Source organism: Aethalodelphis obliquidens, unplaced genomic scaffold (assembly GCF_003676395.1).
Source record: "Aethalodelphis obliquidens isolate GAN/ISIS:26980383/991018 unplaced genomic scaffold, ASM367639v1 scaffold9, whole genome shotgun sequence".
Classification (NCBI taxonomy): domain Eukaryota; kingdom Metazoa; phylum Chordata; class Mammalia; order Artiodactyla; family Delphinidae; genus Aethalodelphis; species Aethalodelphis obliquidens.
This window is the reverse complement of record NW_020837953.1, coordinates 140,672-156,990: the sequence shown is the minus strand read 5'-3', so window position 1 is coordinate 156,990 and position 16,319 is coordinate 140,672. Positions and strand designations below refer to the sequence as shown.

The 16,319-nt window shown below is 37.8% G+C and overlaps 1 protein-coding gene across 18 annotated transcripts in view; it reads left to right on the top strand.

The window, feature by feature from the left end:
• Window positions 1-16,319, top strand: part of PATJ (PATJ crumbs cell polarity complex component) — a 358,987-nt gene that overhangs the window by 222,571 nt on the left and 120,097 nt on the right. For all 18 annotated transcript variants that reach the window (XM_027108328.1, XM_027108332.1, XM_027108333.1 and 15 more), the window contains one exon: window positions 14,868-14,959. In XM_027108328.1, the coding sequence (XP_026964129.1) occupies window positions 14,868-14,959 (92 nt within the window). The remainder of the gene's footprint in view (window positions 1-14,867; window positions 14,960-16,319) is intronic.

The following is a 16,319-nucleotide window of genomic DNA, read 5'->3' as shown; positions in this document are numbered from 1 at the left end:
GACACAGCAAGAAAAATGTTTTGAAGTCAAGAGAAAAAATTCTGGTAGCAGAGGGAATTGGAGTAGAGTGCTAATCAGATCATTTGTTTGAAAGAAGCAACTATTAATCTGGGTCTTACTAGTCTCGGGGGAAGTCTTGACTCCTAGTATGTATCGATGTTCTTAGAAGAGGAATTCCAGGTCACTATTCACCTGAGATCCTATTTACCTATTTGAGTAACAATATCATTAATAGAGGTAGGCTATAATGCCTCAACCTCCTAGGAAAGCATGATTCCTCTGCAATATTAATGAGCTGTTCAAAGGTAGATTATACTTATGACTCCATTCACTTATTCCTTTCTATTCCCTGCATGTAATAGGAAACTCCACAGACACCCTATTTCATTTGGTCAAGTGAACCAACCTAAAGCAGTTGGGGCTGTTTCCACAGAAACACTAAGAATCAGAGCAACACAAGAACATATTTCTCTGCTCACTTCCTTGAAGTTGATATTTTTCAATAGTGTCAGAGTTTAGAATTCAAAGGAATATCTTACTATTTTCCTAATATATCAAATTTGGAGAGATGTGAGCTGCATACTCATACTTTGCCTTCAGAAGGTATTTCAGTTTAATTCGTTTTGTTTGAGAGAAAATAAATCTCTCACGCTTAAACCTTGTAAATTAATGTGTTCCTTTGGGAACAATGTATTTCACAAGAAATAAATGAAGTTGCAGAAGACCATATTTCAACACTGTTTATTAAATTTAGTTCTTAAAACCTGCTCTTTTACACAACTATTAAGTTATTAGAGGTTGAAGTATATTATTTTGTCTTTTGAGAAAAAAATTAATGTGAAAATTTATCCAGAAATACCTTTTTGTTATAGTGAAATTTTGTTTTCATGTGAGTTTCAGTCATCTTCCCTGTTCCATCTCTGCCTTGGTGCCTCTTTCTTCCCTTCATTTCTCCAATGTGCAGAACTGAAGGCAGAGGTTTGGAAAGTGAGGATTGTTTTTCATGGGGGCTGGTGCCCAAGATTTTTGGAAAGGGAAAATATTCTACAAAGTCTTCTTTGAACAGGATATGGGTATCTTTATTCTGTTAGTCTATACTCTGCCCCCCAAAGCTATACCTGTGGCTCCTAGGAAGAGAGCTGCAGTTTCCTACCTACATATCTTTTTATTTAAATTTAATTTTATTTATTTTTTTATACAGCAGGTCCTTATTAGTTATCCATTTTATACGTATTAGTGTACACGTGTCAATCCCAATCTCCCAATTCATCACACACACACACACACACACACACACACACACACACACACAAACCCCACCACTTCCCCCCACCTTGGTGTCCATACGTTTGTTCTCTACATCTGTATCTCAATTTCTGACCTGCAAACCGGTTCATCTGTACTATTTTTCTAGGTTCCACATGTATGCGTTAATATACGATATTTGTTTTTCTCTATCTGACTTACTTCACTCTGTATGACAGTCTCTAAATCCATCCACGTCTCTACAAATGACTCAATTTCATTCCTTTTTATGGCTGAGTAATATTTCATTATATATATGTACCACATCTTCTTTATCCATTCATCTCTCGATGGGCATTTAGGTTGCTTCCATGACCTGGCTATTGTAAATAGTGCTGCAATGAAAATAGGGTGCATGTGTATTTTTGAATTGTGGTTTTCTCTGGGTATATGCCCAGTAGTGGGATTGCTGGGTCATATGGTAGTTCTATTTTTAGTTTTTTAAGGAACCTCTGTACTGTTCTCCATAGTGGCTGTATCAATTTACATTCCCACCAATAGTGCAAGAGGGTTCCATTTTCTCCATACCCTCTCCAGTATTTGTTGTCTGTAGATTTTCTGGTGATGCCCATTCTAACTGGTGTGAGGTGATACCTCATTGTAGTTTTGATTTGCATTTCTCTAATAATTAGTGATGTTGAGCAGCTTTTCATGTGCTTCATCACCATCTGTATGTCTTCTTTGGAGAAATGTCTATTTAGGTCTTCTGCCCACTTTTGAATTGGGTTGTTTTTTTTTTTAATATTGAGCTGCATGAGCTGTTTATATATTTTGAAGATTACCCCTTTGTCGGTTGATTCATTCGCAAATATTTTCTCCCATTCTGAGGGTTGTCTTTCCGTCTTGTTTATGGTTTCCTTTGCTGTGCAAAAGCTTTGAAGTTTCATTAGGAACCATTTGTTTATTTTTGTTTTTATTTCCATTACTCTAGGAGGTGGATCAGAAAAGATCTTGCTGTCATTTGTGGCAAAGAGTGTTCTTCCTATGTTTTTCCTCTAAGAGTTTTATAGTGTCCGGTCTTACATTTAGGTCTCTAATCCATTTTGAGTTTATTTTCATGTATGGTGTTAGGGAGTGTTCTAATTTCATTCTTTTACATGTAGCTGTCCAGTTTTCCCAGTACCACTTATTGAAGAGACTATCTTTTCTCCATTGTATATCCTTGCCTCCTTTGTCATAGATGAGTTGACCATAGGTGCGTGGGTTTATCTCTGGGCTTTCTATCCTGTTCCGTTGATCTATATTTCTGTTTTTGTGCCAGTACCATATTGTCTTGATTACTGTAGCTTTGTAGTATAGTCTGAAGTTAGGGAGTCTGATTCCTCCAATTCCACTTTTTTCCCTCAAGACTGCTTTGGCTATTTGGGATCTTTTGTGTCTCCATACAAATTTTAAGACTTTTTGTTCTAGTTCTGTAAAACATGCCATTGGTAATTTGATAGGGACTGCATTGAACGTATTGATGGCTTTGCATAGTATAGTCATTTTCACAATATTGTTTCTTCTAACCCAAGAACATGGTATATCTCTCCATCTGTTGGTATCATCATTAATTTCTTTCATCAGTGTCTTATAGTTTTCTGCATACAGGTCTTTTGTCTCCCTAGGTAGGTTAATTCCTAGGTATTTTATTCTTTTTGTTGCAGTGGTAAATGGGAGTGTTTCCTTAATTTCTCTTTCAGATTTTTCATTATTAGTGTATAAGAATGCAAGAGATTTCTGTGCATTAATTTTGTATCCTGCAACTTTACCAAATTCATTGATTAGCTCTAGTAGTTTTCTGGTGACATCTTTAGGATTCTCTATGTATAGTATCATGTCATCTGCAAGCAGTGGCAGTTTTACTACTTCTTTTCCAGTTTGTATTCCTTTTATTTCTTCTCTGATTGTTGTGGCTAAGACTTCCAAAACTATGTTGAATAATAATGGTGAGAGTGGACACCTTTGTCTTCTTCCTGATCTTAGAGGAAACGGTTTCAGTTTTTCACCATTGAGAATGATGTTGACTGTGGGTTTGTCATATATAGCCTTATTATGTTGAGGTAGGTTCCCTCTATGCCCACCTTCTGGAGAGTTTTTAATCATAAATGGGTGTTGAATTTTGTCAAAAGCTTTTTCTGCCTCTATTGAGATGATCATATGGTTTTTCTTCTTCAGTTTGTTAATATGGTGTGTCACATTGATTGGTTTGCATATATTGAAGAATCCCTACATCCCTGGGATAAATCCCACTTGATCATGGTGTATGATCCTTTTAATATGTTGTTGGATTCTGTTTGCTAGTATTTTGTTGAGGATTTTTGCATCTGTATTCATCAGTGATATTGGTCTGTAATTTTCTTTTTTTGTAGTATCTTTGTCTGGTTTTGGTATCAGGGTGATGGTGGCCTTGTAGAATGAGTTTGGGAATGTTCCTTCCTCTGCAATTTTTTGGAAGAGTTTGAGAAGGATGGGTGTTAGCTCTTCTCTAAATGTTTGATTGAATTCGCCTGTGAAGCCAGCTGGTCCTGGACTTTTGTCTGTTGGAAGATTTTTAATCATAGTTTCAATTTCATTACTTGTTATTGTTCTGTTCATATTTTCCATTTCTTCCTGGTTCAGTCTTGGAAGGTTATACCTTTCTAAGAATTTGTCCATTTCTTCCAGGTTGTGTCTATTTTATTGGCATAGAGTTGCTTGTAGTAGTCTTAGGATGCTTTGTATTTCTGCAGTGTCTCTTGTAACTTCTCCTTTTTCATTTCTAATTTTATTGATTTGAGTCCTCTCCCTCTTTTTCTTGATAAGTGTGGCTAATGGTTTATCAATTTTATCTTCTCAAAGAACCAGCTTTTACTTTTATTGATCTTTGCTATGTTTTCTTTGTTTCTATTTCATTGTTTTGTGCTCTGATCTTTATGATTTCTTTCCTTCTGCTAACTTAGGTTTTTGTTTGTTCTTCTTTCTCTAGCTCCTTTAGGTGTAAGGTTAGATTGTTTATTTGGGATTTTTCTTGTTTCTTGAGTTAGGCTTGTATAGCTATAAACTTCCCTCTTATGACTGCTTTGGCTGCATCCCATAGGTTTTGGATCACATATTTTCATTGTCATTTGCCTCTAGGTATTTTTTGATTTCCTCTTTGATTTCTTCCGTGATCTCTTGGTTATTAGTAACGTATTGTTTAGCCTCCATGTGTATGTGTTTTTTACTTTTTTTCCCCTGTGGTTGATTTCTAATCTCATAGCGTTGCAGTCAGAAAAGATGCTTGATAGGATTTCAGTTTTCTTAAATTTACTGAGGCTTGATTTGTGACCCAAGATGTGATCTATCCTGGAGAATGTTCTGTGCGCACTTGAGAAGAAAGTGTAATCTGCTGTTTTTGGATGGAATGTCCTATAAATATCAATTAAATCTATCTGGTCTAATGTCATTTAAAGCTTCTGTTTCCTTAGGAATTTTCTGTTTGGATGATCTGTCCATTGATGTAAGTGAGGTGTTAAAGTCCCCCAATATCATTGTGTTATTGTCGATATCCTCTTTTATAGCTGTTAGCAGCTACCTTCTGTATTGAGGTTCTCCTATGTTGGGTGCTTTTATATTTATAATTGTTATCTCTTCTTCTTGGATTGATCCCTTGATCATTATGTAGTGTCCTTCCTTGTCTCTTGTAACATTCTTTATTTTAAAGTCTATTTTATCTGATATGAGTATTGTTACTCCAGTTTTCTTTTGATTTCCATTTGAATGGAATATCTTTTTCCATCCCCTCACTTTCAGTGTGCATGTGTCCCTGGGTCTGAAGTGAGTCTCCTGTAGACAGCATATATATGGGTCTTGTTTTTGTATCCATTCAGTGAGTCTGTGTCTTTTGGTTGGAGCATTTAATCCATTCACATTTAAGGTAATTATCAATATGTATGTTCCTGTTACCATTTTCTTAGTTGTTTTGGGTTTGTTTTTGTAGGTCCTTTTCTTCTCTTGTGTTTCCCACTTAGAGAAGTTCCTTTAGCATTTGTTGTAGAGCTGGTTTGGTGGTGCTGAATTGTTTTAGCTTTTGCCTGTCTGTAAAGCTTTTGATTTCTCCATCGAATCTGGATGAGATCTTTGCTGGGTAGAGTAATCTTGGTTTCAGGTTCTTCCCTTTCATCACTTTAAATATGTCATGCCACTCCCTTCTGGCTTGTAGAGTTTCAGCTGAGAAATCAGCTGTTAACCTTATGGGAGTTCCCTTGTATGTTACTTGTCATTTTTCCCTTGCTGCTTTCAATTATTTTTCTTTGTGTTTAATTTTTGCCAATTTGATTACTATGTGTCTTGGCCTGTTTCTTCTTGGGTTTATCCTGTATGGGACTCTCTGCGCTTCCTGGACTTGGGTGGCTATTTCCTTTCCCATGTTAGGGAAGTTTTCAACTATAATCTCTTCCAATGTTTACCTGGGTCCTTTCTCTCTCTTCTCCTTCTGCGACCACTATATTGCAAATGTTGTTGCATTTAATGTTGTCTGAGAGCTCTCTTCGGCTGTCTTCGTTTCTTTTCATTCTTTTTTCTTTATTCTGTTCCGCAGCAGTGAATTCCACTGTTCTGTCTTCTAGGTCATTTATCCATCCTTCTGCCTCAGTTATTCTGCTATTGATTCCTCTAGGGTAGTTTTCATTTCAGTTATTGTATTGTTCATCTCTGTTTGTTTGTTCTTTAATTCTTCTAGGTCTTTTTTAAACATTTCTTGCATCTTCTTTTTTAAAATTTATTTATTTATTTATTTTTGTCTGTGTTGGGTCTTCGTTTCTGTTCGAGGGCTTTCTCTAGTTGTGGCAAGCGGGGGCCACTCTTCATTGTGGTGTGCGGGCCTCTCACTGTCGCGGCCTCTCTTGTTGTGGAGCACAAGCTCCAGACACACAGGCTCAGTAGTTGTGGCTCATGGGCCTAGTTGCTTCGCGGCATGTGGGATCCTCACAGACCAGGCCCAAATCCGTGTTCCCTGCATTGGCAGGCAGATTCTCAACCACTGTGATACCAGGGAAGCCCTCTTGCATCTTCTTGATCTTTGTCTCCATTCTTTTTCCGAGGTCCTGGATCATCTTCACTGTCGTTATTCTGAATTCTTTTTCTGGAAGGTTGCCTATCTCCACTTCATTTAGTTGTTTTTCTGGGGTTTTATCTTGTTCCTTCATCTGGTACATAGCCCTCTGCCTTGTCATCTTGTCTATCCTTCTGTGAATGTGGTTTTCGTTCCATGGGCTGCAGGATTGTAATTCTTCTTGCTTCTGCTGTCTGACCTCTGGTGGATGAGGCTATCTAAGAGTCTTGTACAAGTTTCTTTTTTTTTTTGCGGTATCCGGGCCTCTCACTGTTTGGCCTCTCCCGTTGCAGAGCACAAGCTCCAGATGCGCAGGCTCAGCGGCCATGGCTCACGGGCCCAGCCGCTCCATGGCGTGTGGGATCTTCCCGGACTGGGGCACGAACCCGTGTCCCCTGTATCAGCAGGCGGACTCTCAACCACTGCGCCACCAGGGAAGCCCTTGTACAAGTTTCTTGATGGGAGGGACTGGTGGTGGGTAGAGCTGGCTGTTGCTCTGTACATATCTTTTCATATATGAAAATAACTTTTCCCCAGTGCCAGTGCCCTTCCTGCCACTCAGTTAACTCTGTGCCTGCTAAGCTTCTGTCTACTCCTCTAGACCCACCCACCCATCTCCAAGAAGAGATGATCACGTCTTGCTTTATGCCTACATCCATCATACAGCAATGCAGTTATTTGTTTCCAAGACTATGTCACTTATTAGAGTTCCAGGTGCTTGAGTGCAGGAACCAAATCTGACTAAATAAAAATAATACTAGTAAAGTGACTTTCAGAGAATGGGTATCTAGAACATAGTTGGTGCTCAATACATGGCAGCTGTGGTGATGATGGTAATGAAAATTCCTGTTTCCTCATCAGTTGCACAATGACTGCTGAATAAGTGAATAAATTGATAGATATAACACATAGCTATTATACTTTTACTGGAGTATTTCTTGGTCTGGGGATTCTATTTTGTGAAGTCCTGTTAATTGGATTTAAAATTGCATAGGATCAAAAATAAGTTACTTACCCTATGGCTTTCCCCCTACATCACCATATCCTTAATAATGGTTTCTAATTATTAATAGGACAGGCTTTTGGACTTAAACAGATTTGGTTATAAATACTGGCTGTAATTATATTGGTCAAATTCCTTAAACTCATTAATCCCCAGTTTCTCCATCTGTATAATGAGGTAATGCATTCCTCTACTGATTTGTGTGAAATAATGTATTTAAGGCATATATGTATGTTTGTGTGTAGTGTATATGCCTTGTATGTTGTGAGCATTTATAAATGGTATTGTTACAAAGTAGTTATAAAATATCAATATAAAAAAAACAAAATGGAAATCACCTTAAATCCCACCAAAGATACCATCATTGTTGATATTTAGTAGAGATACTCATAGAGCTTTCTTTAGACTCAGAAGCTTTTACATAAATGAAAACAATGTGAAAAATAGATTACATGGTATTTTGTCACTTACTTTTTGCACTCAATAATGTTATCTTTTTATGGCAATGGATTTAGATCTGTATCATTCTCCTTCACATTTTTTTTTTTTGTTGTTGGGGGGAGGGGTACACGGGCCTCTCACTGTTGTGGCCTCTCCCATTGTGGAGCACAGGCTCTGGACGCGCAGGCTCAGCGGCCATGGCTCATGGGCCCAGCCGCTCCGCGGCATGTGGGATCTTCCCGGACCGGGGCACGAACCCGCGTCCCCTGCGTCGGCAGGCAGACTGTCAACCACTGCGCTACCAGGGAAGCCCTCCTTCACCTTTTAATAGCACAGTTTTCCATTTATTGATGTATTAAGACAACTATAATAAACCTTTTGTTGATAAATGTATAGTGTTTTCTGTTTTTTTCCATTATAAGTTATAGCCACGATAGGCATTTTGACACCTTGATTTCTTTCTTTTTTTTTTTTTTTTTGCGGTACGCTGGCCTGTCACTGTTGTGACCTCTCCCACTGTGGAGCATAGGCCCCGGACGCACAGGCTCAGCGGCCATGGTTCATGGGCCCAGCCGCTCCGTGACATGTGGGATCTTCCCAGACCGGGGCACGAACCTGTGTCCCCTGCATCGGCAGGCAGACTCTCAACCACTGTGCCACCAGGGAAGCCCACACCTTGATTTTTAATCTTTTTAGGATAAATTCTTAGAAGTGGAATTGTAATTAATTTTTTTTTTTTTTTGGTTGCATTGGGTCTTTGTTGCTGCTTGTGGGCTTTCTCTAGTTGCAGTGAGTGGGGGCTACTCTTTGTTGAGGTATGCAGGCTTCTCATTGTGGTGGCTTCTCATTGTGGTGGCTTCTCTTGTTGCAAAGCATGGGCTCTAGGCACGTGGGCTCAGTAGTTGTGGGCCGCAGGCTCAGTAGTTGTGGCACATGGGCTTGGTTGCTCCATGGCATGTGGGATCTTCCTGGACCAGGGCTCGAACCCACGTCCCCTGCATTGGCAGGAGGATTCTTAACCACTGCACCACCAGGGAAGTCCTTGGAATTTTTAGATTAAAAAATAAAGTGTAAGAAGATCCATCAAGTTATAAAACTTATGATTTGTTTTTTTTTCTCTACATGTGTGTTGTAGTCAGTGAGAGTTAATTTAAGAAAAACGTTAACCTGTAGATTCTAATGTCTTGAAATGTAAAGTTTAGAATATATTTACAAGTGAATTAGGGAGGACTCTCAGATTTCATCAGCAATTTCAGTTACCTGAATTCTAACTCAATTTTTTAATAATAATTTATTACTGTTCATAATAAATCATCCTATTTAATAAAAGCATGGGCCAAGGGTGTGTTTTTGAGCATAATATATTTTAACATATTCAAACCTCAGGCCAATCTGTTGCTTGAACTAAATTTTAATTTTTGTAGAATTAATATTTCTAATCTAAGCTTAAGTTAATTAACTTTTACTTCCAATTTGGTACATTTTTGAGTAGATTTAATTGAGCTGCTCTCCAGCATAAATTTATATTCATGTTCAGTTTAACTATGGAAAATTAAGAATAGTTGAAAAGCTACCTCTTCATGATATTTTTGAATAATTAATTTTATTGAAACAAATCTCATTAAGGACTTCTAAAGTGAAAGTTTATGTAGTATAACAAAAGGATTTATATCTGTTTACTTTTGCTGAATCATTGCTGGATTAACCTAATTCTACTTCTTCTACAAACTATAAAATATTGCAATTAAATATTCCATCTCTGTACCTGAATATAGAGGGTTTACCTCAAATCAGTGTTTTTTGTTTTTTGTTGCCCCCCCTGCCCTGAGTAGCAGAAACCAACCCCTGAGGGGAAATATGGATCAAAGTGAAAACCCATTATAATATGATGTAAGTTTTCCAAATACAGATGTTTCTTATTTGGAGCTATTGTCTTCAGTATGTAGAACTGCTATAAGTTGCTCCTGAATGACATTTCATTCAGTTGGAAATTCAGAACTTAGGAAAAGATGAGCTAACTTACCCATGATAAAATATTAGTGTCATTCAGGACCAGAGATCATAGAGCTGAGATAGAAGTTACTGACCTTGTGGAGGATCTCAGCAAGGCCTTTTTTTTGTCAGTAATCAGAAGAGGAAGCCAAACACAGATAAGAAAAACAGAATTGTAGATCAAGAGTATAAAAAGCTCCTTCATACAGAAAGTATATAAATTATATAAAGCTCCTTTAAACCCCCAAAAAAGAGAGAATCTTGATGGTCCCAGTCTGTGTCATATGTCCTCCAGCTTCAGCCTGGAGTGGCACGACAAACAATACTAACTTGGCTGTCAACCATTATGGATGGCATTTGTGATGGGAAGGTTGGAAGGACCATCCCTGGTAAAGGAAGTGGTTGTGTGCTAGCAACAATCCCCAAAGTCTCTACTACATCTTTTCTCATTTAGTAATATGGAAATCAAGATGGAGTATCAGAAAATACACCTCCCATAGTCATGGCTGGGTGAACGTGGGAAAGGATATTATTTATCACCCAAACTTGGTTACTTTTGAGAGGGAGCATTATAAATAATGGGAACAACGTGCATAAACTGGACTGTCCCAGACTTAGAATATATGGTTACCCTTTAATGGAAGAGTTGTACATCTCAGATTTTAAGATAATAAATAGACTATTTGGGGGGAGTTGGAATAACAAGTCAGGACTAAGGATAGTTCTTCTTGCAATTATTAGATAGTATCAAAGATAAGGATATATCTAAATAATTTATTGTTTTTTCTGTATATCATTGAGTTGCCTTTGAAAGGAGAAACTTTGGGCAAGCACTTAGTTTCTCTACTTCTCAGTTTACTGGAAGTATATGGAAAATAATAATGTGTTTTCCAATCTCTAGATAATCTGAGTGATCACATATTCTGAAAGGATGAAATATTTTAACTGTTTTCCTTTGGCTTGTGTCAGAAAAAAACTTAAAAGTTAGTCAATCTTTGTCTATTTGTATAATGAAGAAAAAGTGAAATAAGTGTATATTACTGTTCAGGGTGTAGCTTGTTTGCTCAAAAGGAAAGGTGCAGTCTTACAGAACTGCATACTGCATTATGGATTTCAAAAGCCTATCAGGTCTTGCCTCTATGCATTGTGGTAAAATGCTTGATTCTGACTTGTGTATCTCAAAATTCCAGGACCTAAGATGGTAGGTGTTCAGGTCAGAGTTTATTTAATAGACACCTTTACAAAGATGACTTTAGAAATCAGCTGATTTTTTTTTTTTTTTTTTTGTGATACGCGGGCCTCTCGCTGTTGTGGCCTCTCCTGTTGCGTAGCACAGGCTCCGAACACGCAGGCTCAGCGGCCATGGCTCACGGGCCCAGTGGCTCCGCGGCATGTGGGATCTTCCCGGACCGGGGCACGAACCCGTGTCCCCTGCATCGGCAGGCGGACTCTCAACCACTGCGCCACCAGGGAAGCCCGAAATCAGCTGATTTTTATGTGCACCATCCGGATGATAATACCTCTAGGTGTGCCTTAGGAAAACACGGTTTTCAACTAATAGCTAAATCACCTTGGGCAAATTACTCAAGGTCTTGGAGTACCAGTTTCATAATCTGGTGAAAGTACATAACACCTGGTTATTCTGAGATTTAACTGAGATCCTGTGCGTCAAGAGCTTTGCAGAGTGTTTGGCACGGAGAAAGCACTCAGTGGCTGGTAGTTATTATTAATTAGAATTAACCTGAAAAACTTCCAGGAGGTACAAGATGCTTTCTTTCTGTCTATGCTATACTTAGAAGATGTCCTCCATCTGTTGTTTAAACAATAGTGCCCTCAGAAAACAGCACCTTCTCAGAAATAGGAAAAGTGACAGTCTGAAGTTAATTTGCATAAAATTCATCATATTCTTTCTAATTACTTACTGAATTTTCTCTGGAATGGGTGTCCTTAGAAATGAAGAAATATAAAAAACCTGCTTATGTCATTGGAAGCTATATACCTTTTGTTTAAATAGTGAAATTGTTTTGTATACAATAAGATCTAAGAAAACACAGAAGAGATCTTCCTCTCCTGAAACTCAGAGGGCTGCTAATGTGACATTTCTGAAGCCAGAAAAGAGACTTTGTCTTGGATTGTTTTTATCCGGAGATCTGCATTTTTCCTTTTAGATTTAATCCAGTAAAATAAGGTTTCACTCTATCTTGAGTTTCCTGTTCTGTTCCCAGTCTTCCACTGAGTAGCAGAGTCTCTCTAGAGGCCCCTGATCATTGGCAGGGAGCAGCTGCCTTAGCAGTAAATGCCACAGTTGTTGGCACTGGAAAAAACATTGCCAGCAAGCAAGCTGCCTCGCCTTTCTACTGCCAGGGCCTCTGAATATTCAGAAACAGCACCAGGAAAGACTTATAACTTTAGCTTTACTCTTAGGTAAATTGAAATTAATGACCTGCTTTCTTCATTTGGGCTATGATTTTTTTCCTCTTAGAATAATACTGCCATGGATTCTATTCTATCAAAATGGAGCATCACAGCTAAAAGACAGGCATATCCATAAACATGAAGCAGCTCAATTTTCTATATGTTCAAGCTTTTGCTAATCAAAAAAACTTTTTTTTTTTTTTTTAAACTTCAATCACTTTGAAGGCTGGAGCCCACCTCAGAGAAAGCATACCAGCAGTTGATTAATGGAAGTGTTACTTCCATTCAGGGCTCTGTGATTCAGTGCATCCTCACTGAGCACCATTGTATGCAAGCTGTGTATGAAGGGTGGGGAATACCAAGAAAAGGATACCAGTTCCTGCCCTCAAGGAGTTTAGCTCTGTTCAATAAATGTTATATGCCTGCATGGATGCTTTCCACCTGACAGGGGTTGACTTTACCATGCAGGTGAGGTGCAAATGGAATAAGAGGAATTTTTTTAAACCTAGTGCCATAGAATTCAAAGACAAGAAGGTTTGATAGGTCGTGGTTTAGGAAAGACTTTCTTAAAGCAGAGGCCAGGCACTGTGGGGAAGATATTCACACATAATCACCTGAGTGCCAGGCGTTGGATCAAGCATAGTCCATGCATCGTCTCATTTTAAAATTGTGATTTAAACGTTCTGATTTGCAGTTCATTATCCGTTAAAGAGATTGAAAACTATGGTTAGCAAAAAAGGTGATCATGCTAGACATACTATGTTGTAGCCAGGCTTTGTCACTTAATACATTTTTGATATTTCTTATGTCATTGAGTATGCTTTTTCACATCACTCTTAATGACTACATGACTTTAACTATTTCCCTTATAACCAAGTTAGGTAAGAAGATGTAAATATAAGAAAAATAAAACCATAAAAGTATTAGGAGAAAATATGTTATCTAGAGGGTGGGCGCTTAAAAAATGATTTTTTTTTTAGAGCCGGAAAATTGAGAGGAAGGTAAAGAGATTTCCTATGGACCCCCCTATCCCCAAACATGCACAGCCTCCCTCATTACCAACATCCCCTTCCAGAGTGGTGCATTCGTTACAACTGATGAACCTATATTGACCCATCGTAATCACTCAAAGTCCGTAAGTTTACATTAGCGCTCACTCTGGGTGTTGTACATTCTGTAGGTTTGGACAAATGTATAATGGCATGTATCCATCATCATAGTACCGTACAGAGGGTGGGCACATTTTTAAATACATCATGTTAAAAAGGCAGAAATCTTAACAGAAAAATGAGTAGTTTTAACACATAAAAATTAAAAATCATTTGGGTATCAAGATTACTGTAAATAAAATTTAAAGACATTATTTAATTCTCACAATAGTTTTATGAAATAGGTGCTTAGATTCCTTTTAAAGAAGAAGAAACTGAGACGCAGAGAAATGACAGTGTGGAGATCAGTGGATTTCTGGGAGATTGATTATCTTGGTGAAGAACAAAAGCTGATAAAATGAGAGGCATAGTGAAGCAGTGGTTCAAGTTTAGTCTTTGCAGTAGCCTGTGATATGAGTACCAGCTTTATCACTTTGAGGTGGTGGATGAGCTTCATTTTAGACAGTTAAAAATATTATATTTTCATTCCATCCTTTGAAGGGTTTATTTTCAAATACTTTCTCATTATAGCTGTTATGACAAAAATGATACCTTTTCCAGATGTCTTCAAATGCAAAAGTTCAGAGACATCAAGGACAGACAAATTAGATGCTAATTGCATAAAGCATAAATTCCTTTTTACTATCCCTTATATAGTGTTCTATACTATCCCTTAAATAATAGAAATTATCAAGGCCTCAGTTAAAAAGGGACAGTATGACATAGATCATTACTTATTGAAGAGACAAGAGAGAAAAAGCCAAAACTGTGTGAGCTCTTATCAAATGGCTGAAATAAAATAAAAGATTGATTATGACTATCATCATACTTTAGCAGTGGGAAAATCTGGAGTGAAAAAATTTAGAATATAAATGTTTTTAGATCATATTTCGGTGAATTCAATCAAATTAAAAAACCCACCACATCTTGGATAAGAGTGGATGCCTCATTGATTGGGTACAGTAAAATGTTTCAGTGCAATTGCTCTAATATTTGACTTAAAATGGGGATGTAATATTTACATCCTCTGGAGTAACAAAATTTATGCTATGTAATAACCTTGACACGTTTACAGAATCATATTTAATGGACACTCCAGAGCTCTGACGAATACCACAGTTTGGTCTGTTTTCTGCATTTTTTAGGAGTCTGGAAAAGCTGTAGGAAATGAAATATCTATCATAAGGTTTTTGCATCTAGCTCAACTGCTGCTGTCAAGTTTAGCAAAAGGGTCAAAAACTGTATGTTCTTTATTAACTGCATTCAAATTAGAATTTAAGAGATTTTAGCAGCTGCTTAGAATTAGTGTTTGAATCTATACTGTGAAGAATGTTAAGATTTTTAGCATTAAAGAGTCCTACATCTACCTACTTAAAAATGAATGAACTTCATTTTTTAATTCCAAGTACATACACATATACTTGTATACATGTATATATACATATATATTTTCATACAAAATATATATATATTACAATTTTACAAGTGCATTTGATTTTTTACCCCACAGATAAACAATCAGATCCTGTATGGAAGAAGTCATCAAAATGCATCTGCCATTATTAAGACTGCCCCGTCAAAGGTCAAGCTTGTTTTCATCAGGTAGGATAGATACATCTGGTTTGCTAAAACTTAAGATCTCCTCTTGAGATGTTATCATTTGTGTAAGACTATTTCATCTTTCGTTTGTTTAACAAAATCACTGTATTCTAAAAATATATTTCCCTCTTGTGACTGTCACTTCAAGAAAAGTATAGATCGTTTCGTTTGTGATGTGTTCTTGTTACTTACGTTTCACATGATAGAAGTGGTCATTGAGGCTTGTACTTTTATTTCCATTTAAAAAAAAATTCTTCCTGATTATCCTCTTTATAAATATGATAGAATATTCTAGCTTCTCATCCTACTGTCACCATCATTTGGTAATTTGCTGAATCATTAATGCCTTCATCAAAGAATATGCAGGAAAAAAAGAACCCAGGAAAATTTTAGAAGCTTCATATTAAGAGTGCTGGTGAGAAATACAGAGGGGAGGAGACGTGAGCTCTGCTGTCTGGAGTCGTGTGGTCCGCTTGGGGCTCTACATTTGCCCACACCTCATCTGCTAGCTGACTGAGCCCTTTTGGCTTAAATGAGTCAGAATTGGGACTCCTCATTGGTGGTGGCCATCACCAGCAGTGGAAGGAAGCTTGATTCCCTGTTATTGGACTGAAATGACAGATGAGTCTGAATTATCCTTGGGGATGTAACTAACCCTGTATGTTAACTGTCATGCTGTTTCTTTTTGCTTTGGGCCTCAGTTATTATCTGTAAAGTGGGGGCTATAAAGCACTTACCTCACTCATTGTGGTGTTTCAAAAATTAGAAATGCTTACCACAGTATCCAGCATGGAGTAAAGGCTTGAAAAAATGTTAGCTGGTCCTTATGATGGTGATGATCATTGTTTTTCTCCCCCTTCTCTATAGTTACCTGTTAGTAAGACCCGTCCACTCCCAGGAGATGGCTGGGATTAAGGGAGAGTTTTATTCCCAGATATGGGCACTAATGTAGGTGATTGAAATATTCCTTTCCATGCCATCACTTCAGCCTCACAGGCGTTGGTGCTTTGCTCCTGAAGAAATCCTACATCGATGCCCTTTTCTCTTGCTCAGTAACACTTTCTGGATTTCCAGGGGTTTTTACCCTTTTTTCTAGGGGGAGAAACCTTCCTCCTCTCATCTGTCTTTATGTATTTATTAAGACGACCACCTCTGGCTCACTCACCTTGAAGTCCTCTGTCAGACACCAATCTCTCTTTTGGGGTTTCTTGGCCCTTGATGTTGCCAGAGGTTACAAAATTAGAGTTAGATGATGAAAACATGACCAGACTTGAGGAAAGGTCAGCCCCTCAAAGATTTAAGATGTCCATCAAGAGAAGTGCATCCAAGTAAAGAGGTGAAGCCATTTAGGCTTTAGAACTTT